The sequence below is a fragment of the Momordica charantia genome (genome assembly GCF_013281855.1).
Source record: "Momordica charantia cultivar OHB3-1 chromosome 9 unlocalized genomic scaffold, Mcharantia_2.0 BLBB01000009.1, whole genome shotgun sequence".
NCBI classification, from domain to species: Eukaryota; Viridiplantae; Streptophyta; class Magnoliopsida; order Cucurbitales; family Cucurbitaceae; genus Momordica; species Momordica charantia.
The window spans coordinates 19,014,107-19,033,475 of NW_028275167.1; the positions used below are offsets into that span (position 1 = coordinate 19,014,107).

At 40.7% G+C, this 19,369-nt stretch overlaps 1 protein-coding gene across 1 annotated transcript; it reads left to right on the forward strand.

The window, feature by feature from the left end:
- The first annotated feature begins 17,690 nt into the window (after positions 1-17,690).
- LOC148209143 (uncharacterized) lies at positions 17,691-18,290 on the forward strand. The gene is made up of 2 exons (XM_088117425.1): positions 17,691-17,870; positions 17,934-18,290. Exons 1-2 carry the CDS (start codon positions 17,691-17,693, stop codon positions 18,288-18,290), a joined length of 537 nt encoding a protein of 178 aa, XP_087973551.1.
- Positions 18,291-19,369: the final 1,079 nt, after the last annotated feature.

The following is a 19,369-nucleotide window of genomic DNA, read 5'->3' on the forward strand; positions in this document are numbered from 1 at the left end:
GCAAACAGACAGGCTGGAACATGGAAGTTTATGTTGATGATATGTTGGAAAAAAGCGTTACAGTCGAACAACACGTGGTCGACCTTACGGAAGCTTTCACCTTACGGAAGCTTTCAGTGTATTAAGATCCTACCAAATGAAACTCAACCCGACCAAGTGTGTGTTCGGGGTCTCTTCGTGGAAGTTTCTCGGGTTTATGGTTAATCGACGAGGAATTGAACCTAATCCTGACAAAATCAAAGTGGTTCTGGAAATGGAGTCTCCCATAAATTTGAAACAACTTCAATGTTAAAACGGAAGAATTGCAACATTAAATCGGTTTGTTTCTCGGTCTACTAACAAATGTCTCACATTCTTCAAAATACTTCGGACTAAAGGGAAATTTGATTGGATAGATGAATGGGAATAAGCATTTGTCAAATTAAAAGAATATCTGAGTTCGGCACCCTTACTCTCGGAACCAGAACATGTCGATTGCTTATATTTGTATCTAGCTGTATCTAAGACAGCAGTCAGCTTGGTTCTGATTCGTGATGACAGAGGAACACAGAACCCAATATACTATACGAGTAAGTCTATGACTAATGCAGAGATGGGATATCCAAGTATTGAAAAATTGGCTTTAGCTCTGGTTACATCGGCTCGACCATTGTGGCTGTATTTCCAAGCACGTAAGATCGTCTTATTGACTAATTTCCCTTTACGACAAGTTTTTCACAAGCCTGAAACATCAGGGAGATTAATGAATTGGGTGTTAGAACTCAGTTAGTACGACATCAGCTTTGAACCTCGAGTGTCTTTAAAAGGACAGGTCGTTGCTGATTTTGTGGCTGAATTGACACCCAGTCAATTAGCGAAAAATTCCAAACAGCAATGGACTTTGTATGTAGACGGTTCTTCCAAAGAAAAGAGGTGTTGAGTAGGAAATCTCTTTCAGTCACTGGAAGGAACACGTTTTGAGTACGCACTACGATTTAATTTTAGGACGTTGAATACTGAAGCTGAGTACGAAGCCTTATTAGCTAGACTTCAGATGGCGCAGAGCATGAGCGCCGAGTGCCTTTTTGATTCTCAGTGACTCTCAACTTATAGTCAACCAAATAATGGAAGAATTCCAAGCGAAATATGGAAGAATGGCCAGGTATTAGTGGAAAGCAAGCAAAGGTCTGGCAAAGTTAAAAGATTTTGTAATCCGTCAAGTCCCCCGATCAGAAAACTCGAACGCAGATGCTTTGGCGAGGTTGGCTTCTGCATATGAGACCAATCTTTCCCGCATAGTACTTGTGAAGTGCTAAGCTCGCCATTAATTAACGGAGCAGAACAGTGTGAGGTCGTGATACGACCTCGTTCTTGGATGAGTCCGATAATTGAGTTCCTTCAAGGAATTCAACCTGAAGATAAAAATGAAGTGAAAAAATTACGTAGGCAAGCGGCTCATTACCTCCTCCATGATGAAATATTGTACAAGCGAGGGTATTCTCTGCCTTTATTAAAATACCTCACACCAAATGAAGCAGAATATGTACTTCGAGAAGTACATGAAGGAATTTGTGGTGATCATAATGGAGCTTGAACTGTGATGTCGAAGATCATTCTACAAGGATACTATTGGTCGAATATCAGTAAAGATACGAAGATATTCGTACGAAAATGTGACAAATGTCAAAGATATGCCGACTTAAACAGGCAACCACCCGAGAACTTGACGCTGATCTCCAATCTGTGGTTGTTTGCCTAGTGAGGGATTAATATTATTGGCCCACTTCCTACCGGAAAAGGCCAAGTGAGGTTTGTTGTTGTGGCTATGGACTACTTCACTAAGTGGTCTGAAGCGGAACCTTTAGCTACCATTACGGAAGCAAAAGTGAGAAACTTTGTTTGGCAAAATATAATATGTCGGTTCAGAGTTCTGCATGTCATAATCACGGACAAAGGGAAGCAGTTCGACAATGAGAAGTTCCATAGTTTCTGTGCAAATCTCGAAATAAAATATATTACCTCTTCGCCTGCTCATCCATAAGCCAACGGGCAGGTAGAAGCAGTTAATAAAATTTTGAAACGAGGATTAAAAATGAAATTGGAAGAATTGAAAGGTGAATAGGCCGAAGAGCTCCCAAGTGCGTTATGGTCTTATCGGACTACTCCCAAGGGCTCAACGAACCAAAAACCCTATGCATTAGCTTTTAGTTCGGAAGCAGTGATTCATGTAGAGATCGATTTGCCATCAGAATGAACTGAACGTCTCTTTGATGAAGTGCAAAACTCAGAAGCATTGTGTTTGAATTTAGATCTCCTTGAAGAACGAAGAAACGTCTCACGGTTAAGAAATGCTGAATATCAAAATAGGATGATGAAATATTACAATGCCAGGGTGAAGAAACGATGCTTTAAGTCGGGCGATCTAGTGTTAAAGAAAGTTCTTCAAAAAATTGGCGCTTTGGAATGAAACTGGGTCGGACCGAACAAGATCAAGAACATTGTCCGAACAGGAACGTATCAATTGATGGATTTGAATGGGAAACAACTCGCCCATCCATGGCATGCTGAACATCTTAAAATGTATTGTCAATAATGTCTGTAATTCGATTCAGCATTCTACAAACCTTACTCAAATTAGACGTTATCATATACACTTATTTTGCACGTATGAATGAGTTGTTGTGGAAGTATTTGTTACTTGGTTATATGATCGGCTCCGTACATGCATGACTAAATTTGATTTGTTAAAAGCATACGAGTATCACGAGTATAAAAAAAAGTGCAAAATTCAAACCAGACGTGAATTGAACACCCATTTAAACAAAACATTCTAATTTTGTTATTTCGGAGTGATCACCAAAATTACACAGAGGTAGCAAAAAATAAAATGGAAGTATAGAGAAACGATTAATCTCGCTTTCGTTTATTCTCCATGGCGAGTTGCCACTCCAGGAAAGCGATTCGCCGATCCATCGCACGGCTCTCCTCCTTCATGGCCAATTTTTCTTCATCCCAGTTCTCATTCTCTTCCTTCAAAGCCTGACACTCGAATTCGAACTTCAGAGACTTGACTGTCGTGTCCCGTAGTTTGTTTCCGAGTTGATTGACTTCCCTTTCCAGTTTGAGAGCTTTTCCTTCGGTTCTCCAGAGTTCAAATCATGATGGAGGAGCAATGTAGCGTGGAAAGCAACTATATGAGGGCTCCCCATCTGCGACTGGTAAAAGTTTGGGAAGATTTAGCGGAGAAGAGGATGGAGAAGAAGAAAAGGAAGAAGAGTCTCCAGAATGATCAGAGGAGATCGCCATAAAAGAAATAAGGGGGCCATTCACCTCTTCAGACATCGTGTAGGAGGGTTAAGGAATAGCGTGAGGCGGCAAGTAGGGTGAAAGCCCTTAAATATATTAGTGGTTTTGGGTTTGAAGCATCAGTCGAACTAATCTTGAATATGAAACGGCGTCTAGGGATGATTGATGGCAACTGCACAGTCGGAATAATTAAAGATACAGTGAAATTAATACGAAGATATGATTTGATACGAAAATCGTGCCAAAATTTAAGGGCGGTTACATCACAAAATATAAAAAAAGGAGACCATACTACAATAAAAATTAATGCGAGATTGGAATCTGCCAGCTCGGATAAACCTTCAGTTCTGCCCTGGGCAGGTGCCGTTAAGTAATGAACGACATTGACCTCCTTGACCCCGATGTCGGTTCTTACCTGGGGATCCAGTTCAGCTATTCCGGTTAAAGGTAAAGCGCTTACCTCATTGTCTAGGCTAATTTAGCGGTTTGATCGAACGTTTTCTTCATAGCAAACTCCAAATCTTGATCAAACATGGAAACAAGCTTATCGGAGTCGACTTCTTGAGCAAAGTTTTTTAGCCATTCAACCGCATAGTTGAGACCACTGTATTCCAAGTTTCTTTCTAGTTCTTTGAAATCAGGAAATTGGGATATGACTTCATAGAGAAGGTCGAAATTGCCAAGTCAGGCCTCAGTGTTGGCAAGTCTGGATTCAGCATCAGCAAGTTTTGATACGGATTCGGTGACTACTTTCTTAGACTCGTGGAATTTGGATTCAATGTTGGCCAAATATAATTCAGTTTGGCCAAGTTTTGACTTAGTGTCAACGAGCGCTGCCTCAACTAAATTTTTCTCTTTAACCTCAACACTCAAAGCTTTCTCCATCGAGGTCTTCAGGTCAGCGAGTTCGGACTCGATCAACCTTCTCTTTTCGACCTCAGCGTTTAGAATGCTCCTTATTGAAGTCTTCAACTCAGCAAGTTCATCCCGCAGTTGAATAATAAAGGCCGAACTAGTTGGCTTCAGCCTTCAACTTAGAGTTTTCAGATTGCAGGCGAAGGATTTCTTCTTCCAACTTAGTCTGTTTAACTTTGTACCTGTTACTTTCCATGATGCATTTCTCTGACGCGGCAAGAACGTTGATGGTCTTCAGCTTTAGAGTCTTGAACTCTTCTTTTTCTTTGACTAAAGCTTCCTGTTCTTTCTTAAGCCCTTCTAGTAAAGAGTCGTACTCGGCCAGGCGAGCGGAATAGGCTGCAGCCTTCCTTGTGACTTCCGCAAGTTTGATTTTGTTCTTTCGACCAGCAGTGTCACGGTGGGAAAGTTCCACTCCAACGGAAGCCATTCCACTACATGAGAGAGCTAAAGCCTAAAATTAAAGAATGAAACTAAAGAAACGGACATGGTAATAAAGTGTGAAATGAAATAAAAAGTCAGGAGTTACTATTGCAATGCATGTGGTCGCTTCGGAGAAAAACTCTTGAGATGATGAGGAATCGATGCTACGGATATGTTTCTCTGAGCCACTACAGAAAATAGAATAAAGCTTGTCTACAATAGACAAAACGTTTACTCCGCCCAGATCAGTCAGAAAAAGGGGAACCTCAACAGCAGAGATGGAGGAGTTCCAAAAACTTCGAAAGAGCTCTCCCTGGCGTTGGATGGCCCAGAAGCAAAGCCTGTGTTGTCTACTAAAGGAGAACGAGATTGGACCTCGTCAAGCTCTTGAAGAGATATCCCAAGACCGTCCCCTGGGGCTTGGAATTCAGACTCAACTCCTCTATGGCCTTTGGGAGACGGACTAATGACTTCAGAAGGAGTAGGGAGAGTAGGTTTTGTTTGAAAGCCTGAAGGTGCCTTGGGCAAAGGCTATACGGAAAACAAATCAATAAGATCGTCTTCATACCGTGTTCTTTTTCTCCATAAAAGCTTTTCTTCCACTCCTTCATCTTGTGAGGATTGTTTAGTGGAAACTTTGTTTATCCCCATTTCGATAAGGGAAGAAACAGATCTTCGTTTAAGAGTATTTTTCGGAGCAGATGGCTTCGACAAAGGAGGACGGTGTTCTTCAAATTCCAATCGCGGGTGCAAACTGGGGCTGTGTAGTGCAAGCACCTCTTTGCCTTTCCTTTGAAGGAGAAGAATTTGTGGCTATCTCTTTTCCCGCTACCGAACTAGTTGAACCTTTCCCCAAAAGGACTTCATTGCGACGACTACTGTTAAACCTGGATGGACGAGGGTTTATTTCTTCTACACAACAATTTAAACTGGATTAGTAAAAATCTCAATGAAAAGCAGAAAAGGAAAATGGTAAGGGAGTTCAACCTTTCGTGAGTTCAGCTGCGAGCCTGCAGTTTCTCAAGTCCCGATTGGACAAGAGGTCAGGACTATAGCGATCCCTGGCTGGAATGACTACACAGCCGGCTAGAACTGACCTGGTCACTTTAGTCAACTCAAGTAGAGGATCGATCAAGGCTGCAAAGACGGGGAATTGGCTATTATAAGCGCCTCAGTTACATAAAAAATGAAGAACTCTTCAAAGAGAGACTTACTCAATCTACCGAATTCCATAGGAACCTCACAATAAAGGGGCCCCTTCATTGGTCATCGTTAACCAGGTTCCCGAAACGTAGAACCACCTTTGTTTCCAGTTCTTTATAGAGGTGGGACCATTCCTAATTGAAGAAAAGCCTTTCTCCATTACCGACCCGTTGACCAATTTAGCAACTCCGGGAAAGTAACTTAAATAGAATCGGCCAGGGGCTTTGGAAGACTTTTGATATTATAGATGACAAGCATTTGTTCAACAGACAGGATGCAGGTTTTATATGCACAAAATCTCCACAATAGGTACCAGAAGCCCATCAATATGCCACACCCATTGGGTGCTAATTCGGCAGGAGCTAAGTTGATAGCATTAAGAAATAATTGGGCGAAAAGATGTAACGGCAACCTAACGCCATATTTGAACATTTGCAGGTAGAAGCTGACAAAGCCTAATGGAGGTTTGTTGATCGTTTCACCTGCCGCAGGGATTCTCAACACAATGTCGTTCGAGATGGAATAAATATATCTAAGTATCCCTAGCAACTCCTCAGGACAATTTGAATACGAATACTCAGAGCAGTCACCGCTAATTTTCGGTTGCTCACTACGCTTGCGCAGACGAGATTTTCTACTTTTAGTCGGGGGATTCTCTAAAGGAGTTTGAGAAGTCGAAGGCCTATGAGAACTAGCATCAAAAGACTTGGTCCTAGCCATCTACAAGACTTAAAAGGCAGGAAGGAAATTAGTATCAGGTGCAAGGATTACCTAGTGCAAAGCAAAAATAAATAGAGCAATCTACTTAGTCAATTCGCAATAATTGAAATCCTTTGCCCTAGCTGCTCAACGAAGGCCTCTAAATTATGAAAATCAAGTGAAACTCACGTTGAAACGTTATAAATACTTAACGGAAAGCTGTGTTAGTTTGGAAGAGTGGAGAAAAAGACGAGTTCGGATCCGTACTGGTGTAAGGCGAATCAAACACTACTTCAAGAATTACAAATTAAGGTCCTTGAATCTTCTTGAAGTATGGGGCTATTGTTTGGCCTTCGAGTTTTAAGACACATCGCCACTCCAAATTAATTATAAGGAAAAAATACCTGGCGGAGGCAACTTGTAAAGGGTACTAGTTCGGACCAAAGCCGAACTAGGCGACCAGTTGAACGGTTTTGCTTACTACCCACGTAGCATGCCAACCGTTCCCACCACTAAGCGCGCGTCTCCCTACTTTTGTGGAATTGGAATTGTTTATTCAAATCAGGATCCTTACCTGTCCAACGGTTACTTTTCTCATCCCTTATAAATACCAATTGAAACGAATGAGTCAGGTACGCAAAAACTTATTAACTTGAATTTTCATTATTTACTTGGCATAAAGACTAACAAGATCGTCTGAGTGCTAACTTGTTTTTGCAGATTCATTTATTCTGGAGTGTTCTCGAGGATCTATTGTGACTATCGGAAATTTTTCGGTAAGAACAACGAACTTAGCGGTGATTGGAACCTATCTGATTCAAATCCCAACTCTTATATTTGTCTTTAAAAAAATCTTGATTTAGGGAATTAATTTCAAATATGGGTACTTCTAAACCAAAAGAACCTTCCATAGGTTTAGGGCATCTTTCAGTTGCCAAAATCACTCCCATTTTAAATAAGAATGTTTGATAATAATTCGAAAGTGATCTTAGTTTATTAAATCTATTTTCTTTTTCTAATTTTTTTGTCATTTTCTAACTTTATTTATCTTTAATTTTGTTTATTCTCTCTATTTCTTATTTCTAAAATTTTTGTAATCTATCAAAATTTTTAATTTCGTCCATTTTCTAAGTTTATTTATATGTCTAAAATTTTTGTCTCTCACCCTCTAAAAGCTTTCCCTCTAAGATTTTGTTTCTCTCTAAAAATTTTGTCAAATTCTATCCCTTTTACTAAAATCATTCCTAACCATCAAAGTCTAATTTGAAAATCTAATTTTTAGTTGTTAATTCAAAAAACTCGCTTTAATCAAAATCAATATGAGAAAAGTTATCTAAAATCTCTTTTTTCTTTTTTTTGTTGAGGTACACGCGACACACGAATACAAAATAATAATAATAATAATAAACATCAATTTGAAATTCGATTTCAAAATCCTATTTGAAATTTGTCCTTGGAATTCTTTTTAAAAAAAATTGATAAAGCCTTATCGAAAATCTGAGTCAAAATTCAATTTTGAAATGCCCATTAGTTTATTTTATTTATTTTTATTAGAAAAAATAAAATTGGGACGAACCAGTGCCTACATTCTCATAATAAAATGCTTTAAAAGTCTGTTTTAAATTGTAAGTTGCAAATATTTAGTTAGTGTTATCGTGTTATGAGTTATTAGATGATAACTCCTTATACTTTTTCACATGATTTGTATAGAGTTTCTCCCTTAAATTGAACCAAATTGCTACTCAAGCCTTATCTTCTTTTTTTTTCGCAAGTGGGAAGAACTTATCCAAAAACTTCTAGCCAAACCATTCCAAATATCAATCAAATCTGCCGGCAAGAAATTCTACCAATTCATAGCCCGATCCTTTAAAGAAAATGGGAATAGGGCGAGTCAATGGCATCGTCTATCACTCTATTTATACTTAGAAGCCATTTCTTTTTTAGGAATATAGATATCCGGCATTTTCAGATGTCTGGAATTTAAAAGGCATAAAAAATTTTTATGTCCAACATCTTTAGATAATCATGACTTTTTTGCAGGAAATTTTATAAGAATGTACACCAAATTCATTTAAAACTCTTTCCCCCATCTTTTTGCCTCCGATCAGTCTTCACTGAAAAGCTTTCAGACCCCTGTGTGAGCAAGTTATAGTCCCGGAATATTTGGTTAACTATGTTTGTTTTGCGGAATTTATTAGTGGTAATATTTTAAATTTATATAATGTTCCAAAAATATTCGAATGTTCATATTATTCCTACATTAATTTAATATAATTTTCATTTATGTAATAGATTTGTTTTTATTAATTTAATATTTTATTTTGTTATATTAATTTTGTATATATTAATTTTTATGTATTAATTTATAGAACAAATTAATTCATATTTGTTTGTGCAGAAAATGGGACGAGGTCAGACCCGATCAAGGTCGGACACGTAAGCTTCTTTGACTCAGATCGCTACAAAATGACCTGCAGAAGAGGCAAATTCTTCGATGCTCAAGTCAGTAAAGCAGCTCGAACTCAATAGTAAGTTCGATGAAAAATTTGATACCTGGTGTGGAAATGGTGCCCTTTATTTATAGGTTTGGGATCCGACAGACCTCCCGACTAACGATTATTCGTGTCGAATAGCAGATCAGATATGTTAGACTTGGCATGTCAGTTCTGGAGTAGATCAAACCTTTAACATGGGTAAAAATGGAGAGTAAATGACTAAGTAATCCACCTCGGAAGGTTCGAGGTGGATCTGTCCTCAAACGTTGCCTATGTGGGCACTTCCCTATCGTCCACGAGGCATTGCCATTTTCATCCCCAAACATTGGCTCCCTGTCTGGCAGGTTCGAGATCGACTTGGCATAGAAGTTCCTATTTGATTGGAAAATCGACCGACATGGTGACTTCCGATTTCCTGGTGAAATTATATTCGTTGGAGAAACTGGAAATTTGAATCGACAGCTGTTAGAGCACTTACATGCTCCTACGTTTGAACTTTCAAATAATCCAGTTCGTTGCTTTCTGGAAACGTGTACGACGGAGATGGATTTCCATAGCACTATAAATAGCCCCAAGGTTCAGATATGCTTTTTATGCTTTATGTAAATCTTGTGTTCGACTTGAGCAGCTCGGAACTTCACTCTAGGTCAGTCTTTATCTTTTGATATTTTTGTGTTTTTCCTCTTTTTTTAGTCATGTCGAGCTTTTCCAGAAGTAGTTCATTCGGTAGCTTAGGTCGGAACCCTAGCACCTCCTCCCCTAAAAAGGTTAGCTCTAGCAAGGAACTAGCTGATAGGTTCGATGCCGAGCTCGAGGAGATAGAAAACTTTAGGTTTTCATATGATGATGAAAATGATAGTAATGCCTCCACATCAGGTCAAGGGTTGGAATACCCTTTTCAAATGCCCGAGAACTATCTAGGACTTCTTCGTAAGAGATATAGCATCCCTGACAATATAGGTCTACGTCTTCCATTCAGAAGGGAACGAGCTGACGATCCTCTGGAGGGGTGCGTCACGCTCTATTTAAAGATGTTTGAGTACGGTTTTCGTCTTCCAATCCACCCTTTTTCTCAAGAGTTTCTGAGCAAAACTAGTCTTGCTCCCGCCCAGGTTACCCTCAAAGGTTTGGTTGTTGCCTTTGGTCTGGCCAATCTATTATGGCTTAGGCGCCAAGAAGTCGAGGGTTTGGAGCTGCTTAGGGTTGAGCAGCTTCTTGCTTGCTTCGAGGTGAAGCGTATCTCAAAAAAGTTCGGGCGTTACTATTTGTGCGTAAGGAAAGGAGCGAGGAATCGTCAAAGGCCCCACATCAATAAAGATGTGGATACGCAAATGTTTTTACGCCTCTGGAGAGTGGTTGGCGAAGGACGAGTCTGACCAGCCATTTCACAACATTCCGTGTAGATTTGGGAACTTAAGCAAGAGGTCGTATTCTTTATTGCTTTGTGTTTTTATTAAACTCGTTCTTTAATCCTCTCCTAGCAAGCCTGTTCCCCAATTGACGCAATCAACCTTCGACATCTTAAAGTACTATAACGACAAGTACAAGGGCGATGGGAAGGTCGAAACTTTTTTAACTGATAAGCTCTTGTTAGCTTCTAGGTTGTTAGACTACAACCCCTTACTCTTTCCTCCGGAATCCCGAAGACCGAACTCTGAACTAGGTAAGTCGGCCTCGGAACTTATCTCTTTGTTCTTATGTGGGCTTTTGCTAATCCTCACCACCTTTGCCTTGCAGCTATGATTTTTAGGTTTGCCCAAGATGGGAAGCGCAAACACCCTCGTGATGGTCGTCCGTCCAAATCTGGATCGGGCTCGAGCTCAAGAGTCACTGACACTTCTCCCGAGGTCATGATGGATGAGGGGCTCGCGGGGAATAGTCCCTTGGTGGAGGAGGGAGGTCGAGACCTCAATTGAGGTACTTGATGTTTCACCACTCTAAGAGGTTGAAAGGAGGTCTCCTCCCAAAAAGTCCAAAAAAAAAGAAGAAGATGTCGTGTGATGATGTCGTGCCCGAGGTGAGGACTGTTGGCTTTGCTAGACTAAAGGACGATCCCAATGCTTGGTTGGAGGCAATGTCCAACATCAAAATGAGGTTCAAGATTGAACCTTCAAGCGCCAGCGTCAAGGAGAAAGTGGCACAAATATCCAGTGCTTGCTTTAATCACTGTCTGAGGCTGGCATCAAAGTTCTAAGCACTCCCTGGTCTACAATCCAAAGGGATGATCGATTACACTACTGAGGTACGATCTTCCATCCCTTGCGACTTAAAAATTTTAAGTGTTCAGGGCTAACGGGTCTCTTCCTTATTCTTACGCAGGCGATGTGACTGCCTGTCATGTCGTAATTATGATGAAGGCCGAGCTGAATGGTCATGACCTCCTCACAGTAACGGAACATGAGGCCTCCTCTACTGCTGCTCTTGAGGGGGAGCTAAATAAGGTAAAGGCCGAGATCGAGGCCCTTAAGTCAAAATTTGTGGTGTTGCGTCCACACAACCGTGTTGACAACACATGCAAGTATACACGAAATTACCGATTGTAATACAAAACGAGGTCGAGTCCACAGGGACCTGGGATTATATTCAAAATTATGTTTGCAAATAACAAAATGTAAAAACAATAAAATATATATGATTGTATTATATGTAAAAGAAATATCATAGACAAAACAGTAAATGATCTCACAGCATACACACTTCAAAAAGTTGATAACAGAAGAAAGTTACAGCACAGAACAGCGAAAATGAGGGTTAGCATATATGGAAAAGTGGGGGAAACTTAACATGCTTTTACTGACTTTTCAACCTACCCTCTAGCAAGACAACATTCATTAGTGCTCAACTTGACATGGTTCCCTTTCGAGACACCCAAACATGGATACCCACAACTCTCGTTGCTAAGTTTCCAAGCAATACAGACAAGTTCTAAGCATGATTAGGGGACCCATTCCTGAGCATCCACAAATTACTAGAAAAGAGTAACTAATCACAAACAGAGCAAGTCAACAACTCGTAAGCCCTCTCGGGTCAATACAGACGCTAACATACAGAACAGAGTGGCCAACAATGTTAGGTAAGATTTAAGAAATAAAAAAAGCTCTATTTAATAACAAATGAAGCAACTAGATGTTTGGTTGTTCATCAGTTACAACATGTAAATCTCCCCCGAAATGGGGTTTAGCTCATGGAGAAAGAAGAAAATACAATAGGTAAAGAACGAAGACAACTCATTTCAAGAAAATAGCAGAAAACTGAGAAAGAAGATGATAGCTCGAAGAAGCAGTCGAATATCCTCCTCTATCATCAACTTTCTCCCTCGAAAATGGAGAGATTCCTCCTCATTGTCGTTTTATCTCTAAAAAACGTGTCTCTATGGGGATTTGTGTGTGGCGAATATGGTTAAATGTCCCTTTTATATCGGGTCCCATTTTTAGGACACCTAGCTGAAGATTGTACAGACATGGTAAATTCCTGTGTCTTGCTGTTAACTGCGCAGTAAATCAATGCTCCAACGTTGCTTCGCTCCAGCTTTCATCTGTTTTGCTTTGCAAATGCTTCATTCACTCTTCTCTGGACTTAGCACTCTCTTTTATGCTTTATCTTCTGCTTCCAAACATGCGCATTTAAGCTTGAAATAAGAGCATTTAGCACAATTTTTAGGCAAAGCATTCAAGACCTGGGACTTTTAGCTCGAACTTCACTTTCTAATATTATCTATGATATTTAAGAGCTAAAATGGACACACTTTGACAATTATTTGCATAAAAACACCCAAATATACACTATAATAACCCTTTTTTGGAGAGTTATCACACCCCCAAACTTAAAATCTTGCTTGTCACCAAACAAGAGCATGTATTTTTACCTCTGTTCATGAAAGAAGAATGTTAGAAACCTGTACTTCAAGCATCCAGCCCTATGCCTTAACCTTTCATTTTGATCAACAACGCTAGAACCTACATACTCTACTAAAGTACTTCAACTGGAGCAAAGAAATAAAAGCAGCTTAGGTTTGTTCACACTCTGGAGGATGCTATTTTCTGCCCAACTGTAGCTTCTTTCTACTTCCCAACCTCAAATTTAACTTCTTCTAGAGATTCTTTTCTCAAGCCCCTTTCACTAGCCTAAATCCTTAACCCTTGCACTTCCAACATGGGCTTCTTTAACCATGGGTTACTAACCCTTCCTAATCTTGCAGCCTCTTTATGCTCTGGATGTGAACTGCTAGCCCCTCCTTTATTGAGAAAGTTTTTTTTTTTAAGGGCTGAATTACAGGATTAGAAAGATTCATGATTATATACAAATTCAATTGAAGATATAAGAACTGAAGGTTAACTCCCCGACCCAAACTTAAAAGGATGCATTGTCCTTAATGCAGCTAAGAACATCCAGAATTTAAAGCGCCAGCACACCCCCAAACTTAAAGCGAAAGTAAGATGAGAAGGATAAGGATGTTCGCTATCAGGATATAGACATGAGTGTGGAGGGCTAATGCTAACAACTAAGGGGATCTAATAAAATAGGTCCATGCTAGCTATACAAAGATAAGGGTTGACGTTGGATAGATGACCATTGAAATCCCTCCCTAGGGTAAGCGCTACCTGGGGCCAGTACTACGAGAGGGAAGCGAGGGCATGAGCAGACAAACATGAACCAAAGGGCAAACAAAAGAAATCATACACTCATTAAAATGCTCCAACATCAACAAGAAAAACTGCGCACTAACAGACTCTAGTATCAAGACTATACTCAAAGGGTAGGTTAAAAGACACATGTTGAGAACACATTATTTGCTAACAACTTGTTTTCAAAGTAATTTTATAGGGAGAGATTCACATACTGACTAAAAGAGAAAGAAAGAACTAACTATGCAAATAGTGAATTTAAATGCAGACATTTTAAAATGGAGGAATTTAAAACTGAACTAAACTAGACTAATGAAAATAAAAAGTAACAACAATTGGGGGTCATTTTTCAGAGCAAAAAGGAAAGGAAATTCCCTTTCGCAGGTCAAGCATGTCAATGTTCTTTGCCTTCTTTCTCGTCCAACGAGTCGCCCGTAGGCTGATCTTCCTCTCTTGATATATTGCCTTCTTCCCTCACTTTGCCATGGGCATGCTCCTGTGAAATAGCTGCAGCATACCTCTTCCCTTCAGTTGGGGAAATGAAAATTCTCTTTTTTACCTTTTTGTTTTTCTTGGAAATGGTGACTGGAGTTGCTCTCGCTTGCTCGATTCGTACATTGTTCGATGATTTGGAAGGTTTTGCCTTTTTCTCTTTGCTGCATGATGCTTCCAGGACTCTATTTGGTCTCCTCATCCTTGCTTCTGAACCTTTTAGAGTCGGTTTGATGCGGGTGGCTCTTTTTTAGGTAAGTTTGTCGGCTTTTCCTCTACATTGATGTGCACTTTATCTACAAAGGTTGTAAGGCTCTTTTCTTGATTGAGGGCACAAGATGCTGGAGCATATACCCTCTCTCCACTTGGTTGGCCCTCACTAGCTCCTACATGCTGTGCTGAGGCATTTGACGGCTCAGTATTTTTATACTCTTCTCCCGGTGCTAGGGTCTATATTTCAGCCCGGTAACATCTTCCTTTACCATCATCTCTTTATTCCCATCACCAAAACCTTCTAGAGCTCTAGCGTGCCTTCTTACACAATGCTCCAACATTACTTCTGCACTCAATTCATCCATTAAAGCTTCATCTAAAATCTTCAACACTTAGCATTCTTCTGATTCAGCAAGAAACTTCATGGAATCATAGATCGAGAACTTCACTTCCTGATCTTGAACGTGCATTGTCAGCTCTCCTTTATGGACATCCAGGAGTGCTCTTCCAGTGACAAGGAATGGCCCCTCAAGGATGATAGGGACCTTCTTATCTGCATCGTAATCCAAAATAATAAAGTCAGCAGGGAAACTAAAATTATCTACTTGTACTAGAACATTTTAGATCTTTCCTTCTGGATGCGTGATGGATCAGTCTGCTAGTTGCAATGTGACTGTTGTTGGCCATGCTGTTGGGTTTTATGCCCTAAACTCATGGTTTGTAAACATAAAATAAATATTCATTCAATAAAGTTTTTATTGATATAATTGCATTAACCCAAATCCAATAAACTAACATTCAAGGTTATATCATGTAACTTGAACAATATATAACAGATATACAATATATATTTAATATACAACATGTATATTTGATATACAGTGTATATATATATAGTATATATTCGATATACTGGTGGATAATGTTCCAGTAGTGACCTAAAGGGTCTATAGTATATGGATAAGGTTGGGTATCTTATCATGGTAACACTATGGATACAGCCCACTTTGTAATAGTTACAAATGACTTGATCCAAGTCGTTTGTGTGGAGCCATGCAAGTGGGGGTATCCTATACAATAAGTTTGTATAAGATCGGACTACGAAATAATTAATCTTTAGCTGTAACACCGTTAGCTAATAGATTAATATTTCAATAGGATGACCAGGTAACTCGATCTCAAGCCTGAGTGAGTTATGGACTCCTGCCTGTTAGGGGTCGTCCCCACCACTCTTCCTCCTTTATAAAAAGGGAAGTTCTCCCCTTTCCTTGGAGCTCCCTCAGTCGCCGGTTGAACGAGTTTCAGAAACTCTAGTTTGAAAATCGTTCTCTCAACCTATCAGTTTCCTTTCAATTATAAGACAGCTCCCACAAACCGAGTTCTTAACTTTTAGAGGATAGCGAGGAAGACTTTGTGGTGGCGTTGGTGTCTACATTGAAGAGGTGTCTTCAAAGGTATGTATCACTAACTTCCTTCTTACTCATGCTTATGTCTTTTCTTTGTTGTAATTCTAAAACCAGATTGAAGCACACGCGTTCGCGTGCTTCCGCTGCGGGATCCGATCCCTTCACATGCTTCTCCCATTCCCAGCTTTTTGTAGATGGACAAGGGCATGAGATTGATACTTGCCCCCAGATCATAGAGTGCTTGACCTATTTCCTGTCCTCCAATGGAAACGGGTATGGTAAAGCTCTCAAGATCCTTCATCTTTTCCGAAATTTTGCTTGTGAGGATAGTGTTGCAGGCCTTGGTCATTGCCACCGTTTCATATTCTCTCAGCTTTCTTTTCTTTGTGAGAATGTTCTTAAGGAAGCGCACATAGGTCGGTCCAATGCTTCCACCAGCGATATGTTGACATGCAGCTGCTTCAGCACATTTAGGAACTTTCTAAAATGCACATCCTGCTCTTTCTTTTACAGCCGTTTTGGGTATGATGGTGCGGGTTGATACTCGACTGGAGTATTTTCATGCTCTATCTGCTTCTGTTTTCCAGTCATGTGCAGCTGTTATGCTTCTGCATTAGTTGCCTTAGCTTCTACTGGGTTGACCTCTTTGCTTGTATTGCTTTGCAGTTCCACTATATGCTCGCTACTGTACACTAACTGCCTGAGGTTTGCCATTTTTTTAACTGGCATGATTATAGGTATTCCATCTGACTCGCATTCTTTTGTTCGCAGCCCACTTCCTTCAACTTGATTTAATTCATTACGGATTCCTAGAGCATTTGGATGGGTAGTAGGCAATGAATTGTCACTCCGCAATGTTAGAGCATTATATTGCTCCTTCCCATCTTTATTGGTCACCTCAGTATCATTGAGCAGCGCTCCATAAGGCCTAATCTTTGCAAACTGACCCACATGTATTTCCAGATTCCTCAGCAATGCTGTCTGGCTTTGCACCGTGGTATCATTCTTTTCCATATACTTCTTCATTAGATTCTCAAAGATGTGAATGATCCTTCAAATGACCTTTGCACTGTTACCTGACCTTGGTTTGAGAAGCCTGGGGGATAACTTCCTTTTTGCTTATATGCTAGAGCATTAGATGTACTAGCATTGTTTCCTCCCTGATTTCTACTCCAACTAAAGTTGGGATTGTTCCTCCAGCCCGGGTTGTATGTATTGGAATACAAGTTGTTTCCATTATTTTGAGCATTTTTCAAATAGTACACTGACTATGGATTGCCAGGACAGTTGTTGTAATGATGCTCTCCCTCACAAAAAGAGCAAGAAATCCCTTGGATGTGGCTAACATTTGCCTTACTAACATATACTTCAGCTGTGTTTTGCTGCATCATACTCCTCATAAGCAAATCTGTCAAATTCTCAATCTTTGAATTTAAGGCGGTGAAAGACTGATTCAATCAATCATTTGCCTCCTTTCTCGTACATGGCTCTCAGGTCAGACCATGAACGATTGTTCGATGATATCCTCTCCAAGATGTTGAATGCTTTAGCATAAAGTTTTGCTAGCAATGCGCCATTTGCAGAGGCATCAATGACCAGACGTGTGGCGTTGTCCAATCCATTATAGTACATTTCGATCTGAATGCATCTTGGAATCCCATGGTGAGGGCATTTTTGCAGAAGTCGTTTAAAATGCTCCCACGACTCACTAACCGACTCCCCAACAAATTGCTGAAAATTGTTGATTTCGCTTCTATACTTAGCATTTTTGCTTGGTGGGAAGTACTTCATCAAAAAATTTCCAGCCAAGTCGTCCCAACTTGTAATAAATTCTAAAGGAAGTGACTCCAATCAGGTCATCGCTTATAATATAGAGTTCGCTTATAATAACAGTTTTCAGGCCACGATTGGGATGGCCCCACACGAGGCACTGTATGGGAAGGAGTGTCGATCTCCGGTTAATTGGGACGAAGTCGGAGAAAGAGTTCTCTTGGGGACCGGATTTGGTGCAGGCGACTAACAGTGCCATTCAAAAGATCAGGGGAAGAATGCAAATTGCACAGAGCAGTCAAAAGAGTTATGCAGACGTCAGGCGTAGGGAGCTCGAGTTTGTGGTAGGTGAGCGGGTGTTTCTTCGTGTGGCACCCGTGTAGGGAATTTTACGATTTGGGAAAAAGGGGAAGCTCAGTGCAAGGTTCATTGGGCCTTTTGAAATTTTGGAACGTATCGGCCCAGTCGCGTATAAGCTGGCTTTGCCACCATCATTGGCAGCGGTTCACAATGTGTTTCACGTGTCTATGCTGAGGAGGTACATTCATGACCCTTCGCACGTTTTGGACCCTGAACCATTACAACTAGATGAGTCCTTGTGCTACGAAGAGGTACCTGTCAAAATTTTGGCAAAAGAAACCAAGTTGTTAAGGAACCGGACGATTCGCTTGGTTAAGGTTTTGTGGAGAAACCACCAAGTGGAAGAAGCTACTTGGGAGCGGGAGGACGATATCAAGGCGAGATACACTGAACTGTTGGAATAGTCAACTTTCGGGGACGAAAGTTTTTGAAGGAGGGAAGTCTGTAACGCCCCGAGTCCCTCAGGTTAGTTAGTCTCGAATCAGGAGATTTTTCATTTAATTTCCAAATTAATTGTTAATTAAATTTATACATATTTATCGGGCTCTAAACTCCAATTAAATTTATATTTACCAGACTTCGGGTAGTGGGTCTTGTTTTAAGATGGAATGGATTTCTTTTCTCTTGAGCTTAGACTTGTTGGGCCTTTATTGGGTTAAGTTGGTTTTAAAACAAAGGAAAAGAGGAAAAAGAAAACAAAACTTCATCTTCTTCTTCTCTCCTCCCTTGTTGCCCTAGCCGTCACCCACCCCTCTTCTTCTTCTTGTTCACCGGCGACCACACGTCACGGCGGCGACGGAAGCGGCGGCGCCTCCTCGAAACAGCAGCAGCGGCAGCCGGCGACCACACCCGTAGCAGCAGTAGCAGCGGTGGCGCGACTTCCCCGACGTCCCTGCAGCGTTCCCCGCGGCGGCACACGGCGACGGGTCAGAACCGCGGCGGCGTACGACGAACGGGTCGTTACAGCGGCGAACCGGCAGTGCACGACGAACGGGTCAGATCCGTGGCGAACCTCGACGACCTGCTGCTACGATCCGACGAACAGCAACTCCAGCGGCGAGATTTGTGCATTACAGCAGCATTTAGGACGTTTGGCGGTGACCCACATCCGTTCGAAGCTCGATTTAGGCTAGCCACACCTTGGCGAGCTAGATCTAAGTGACCCACACCTATACGAAGTCGGTTTTGGTGGTAATGAGTCATTTCAACCCTTTTAGAATTGATTTCGAAGGCTAAATAGTGTACGTAACTTGCTGTATTTTTCTGTTTTAGTTCTTAGGTGTGAGGTCGACGCAAAACATAAGGGCGCGGTTGTGAGTAAGTAGACAAGGGGCGTGTGCGTGCGTTAATGTATGTTAAATGGTCTCTAATGTGCTGGTTTTGTGGCGTTTAATATTAATTTTGTTACGTCGTTGTGCTAAATAACTCTCGTTGTGTTAATCGGTATACTTGGAGTAGTGTTGGATATATGTCAGTGAAAATG

What these genes read in the sequence shown, in the direction of transcription:
- LOC148209143 (XM_088117425.1), top strand. Translation starts at nt 17,691, where the DNA reads ATGGGAAGGAGTGTCGATCTCCGGTTAATTGGGACGAAGTCGGAGAAA. An exon ending in GTAGGGAGCTCGAGTTTGTG is followed by an intron (nt 17,871 to 17,933) that starts GTAGGTGAGCGG and finishes TTTGGGAAAAAG; the next exon opens with GGGAAGCTCAGTGCAAGGTT.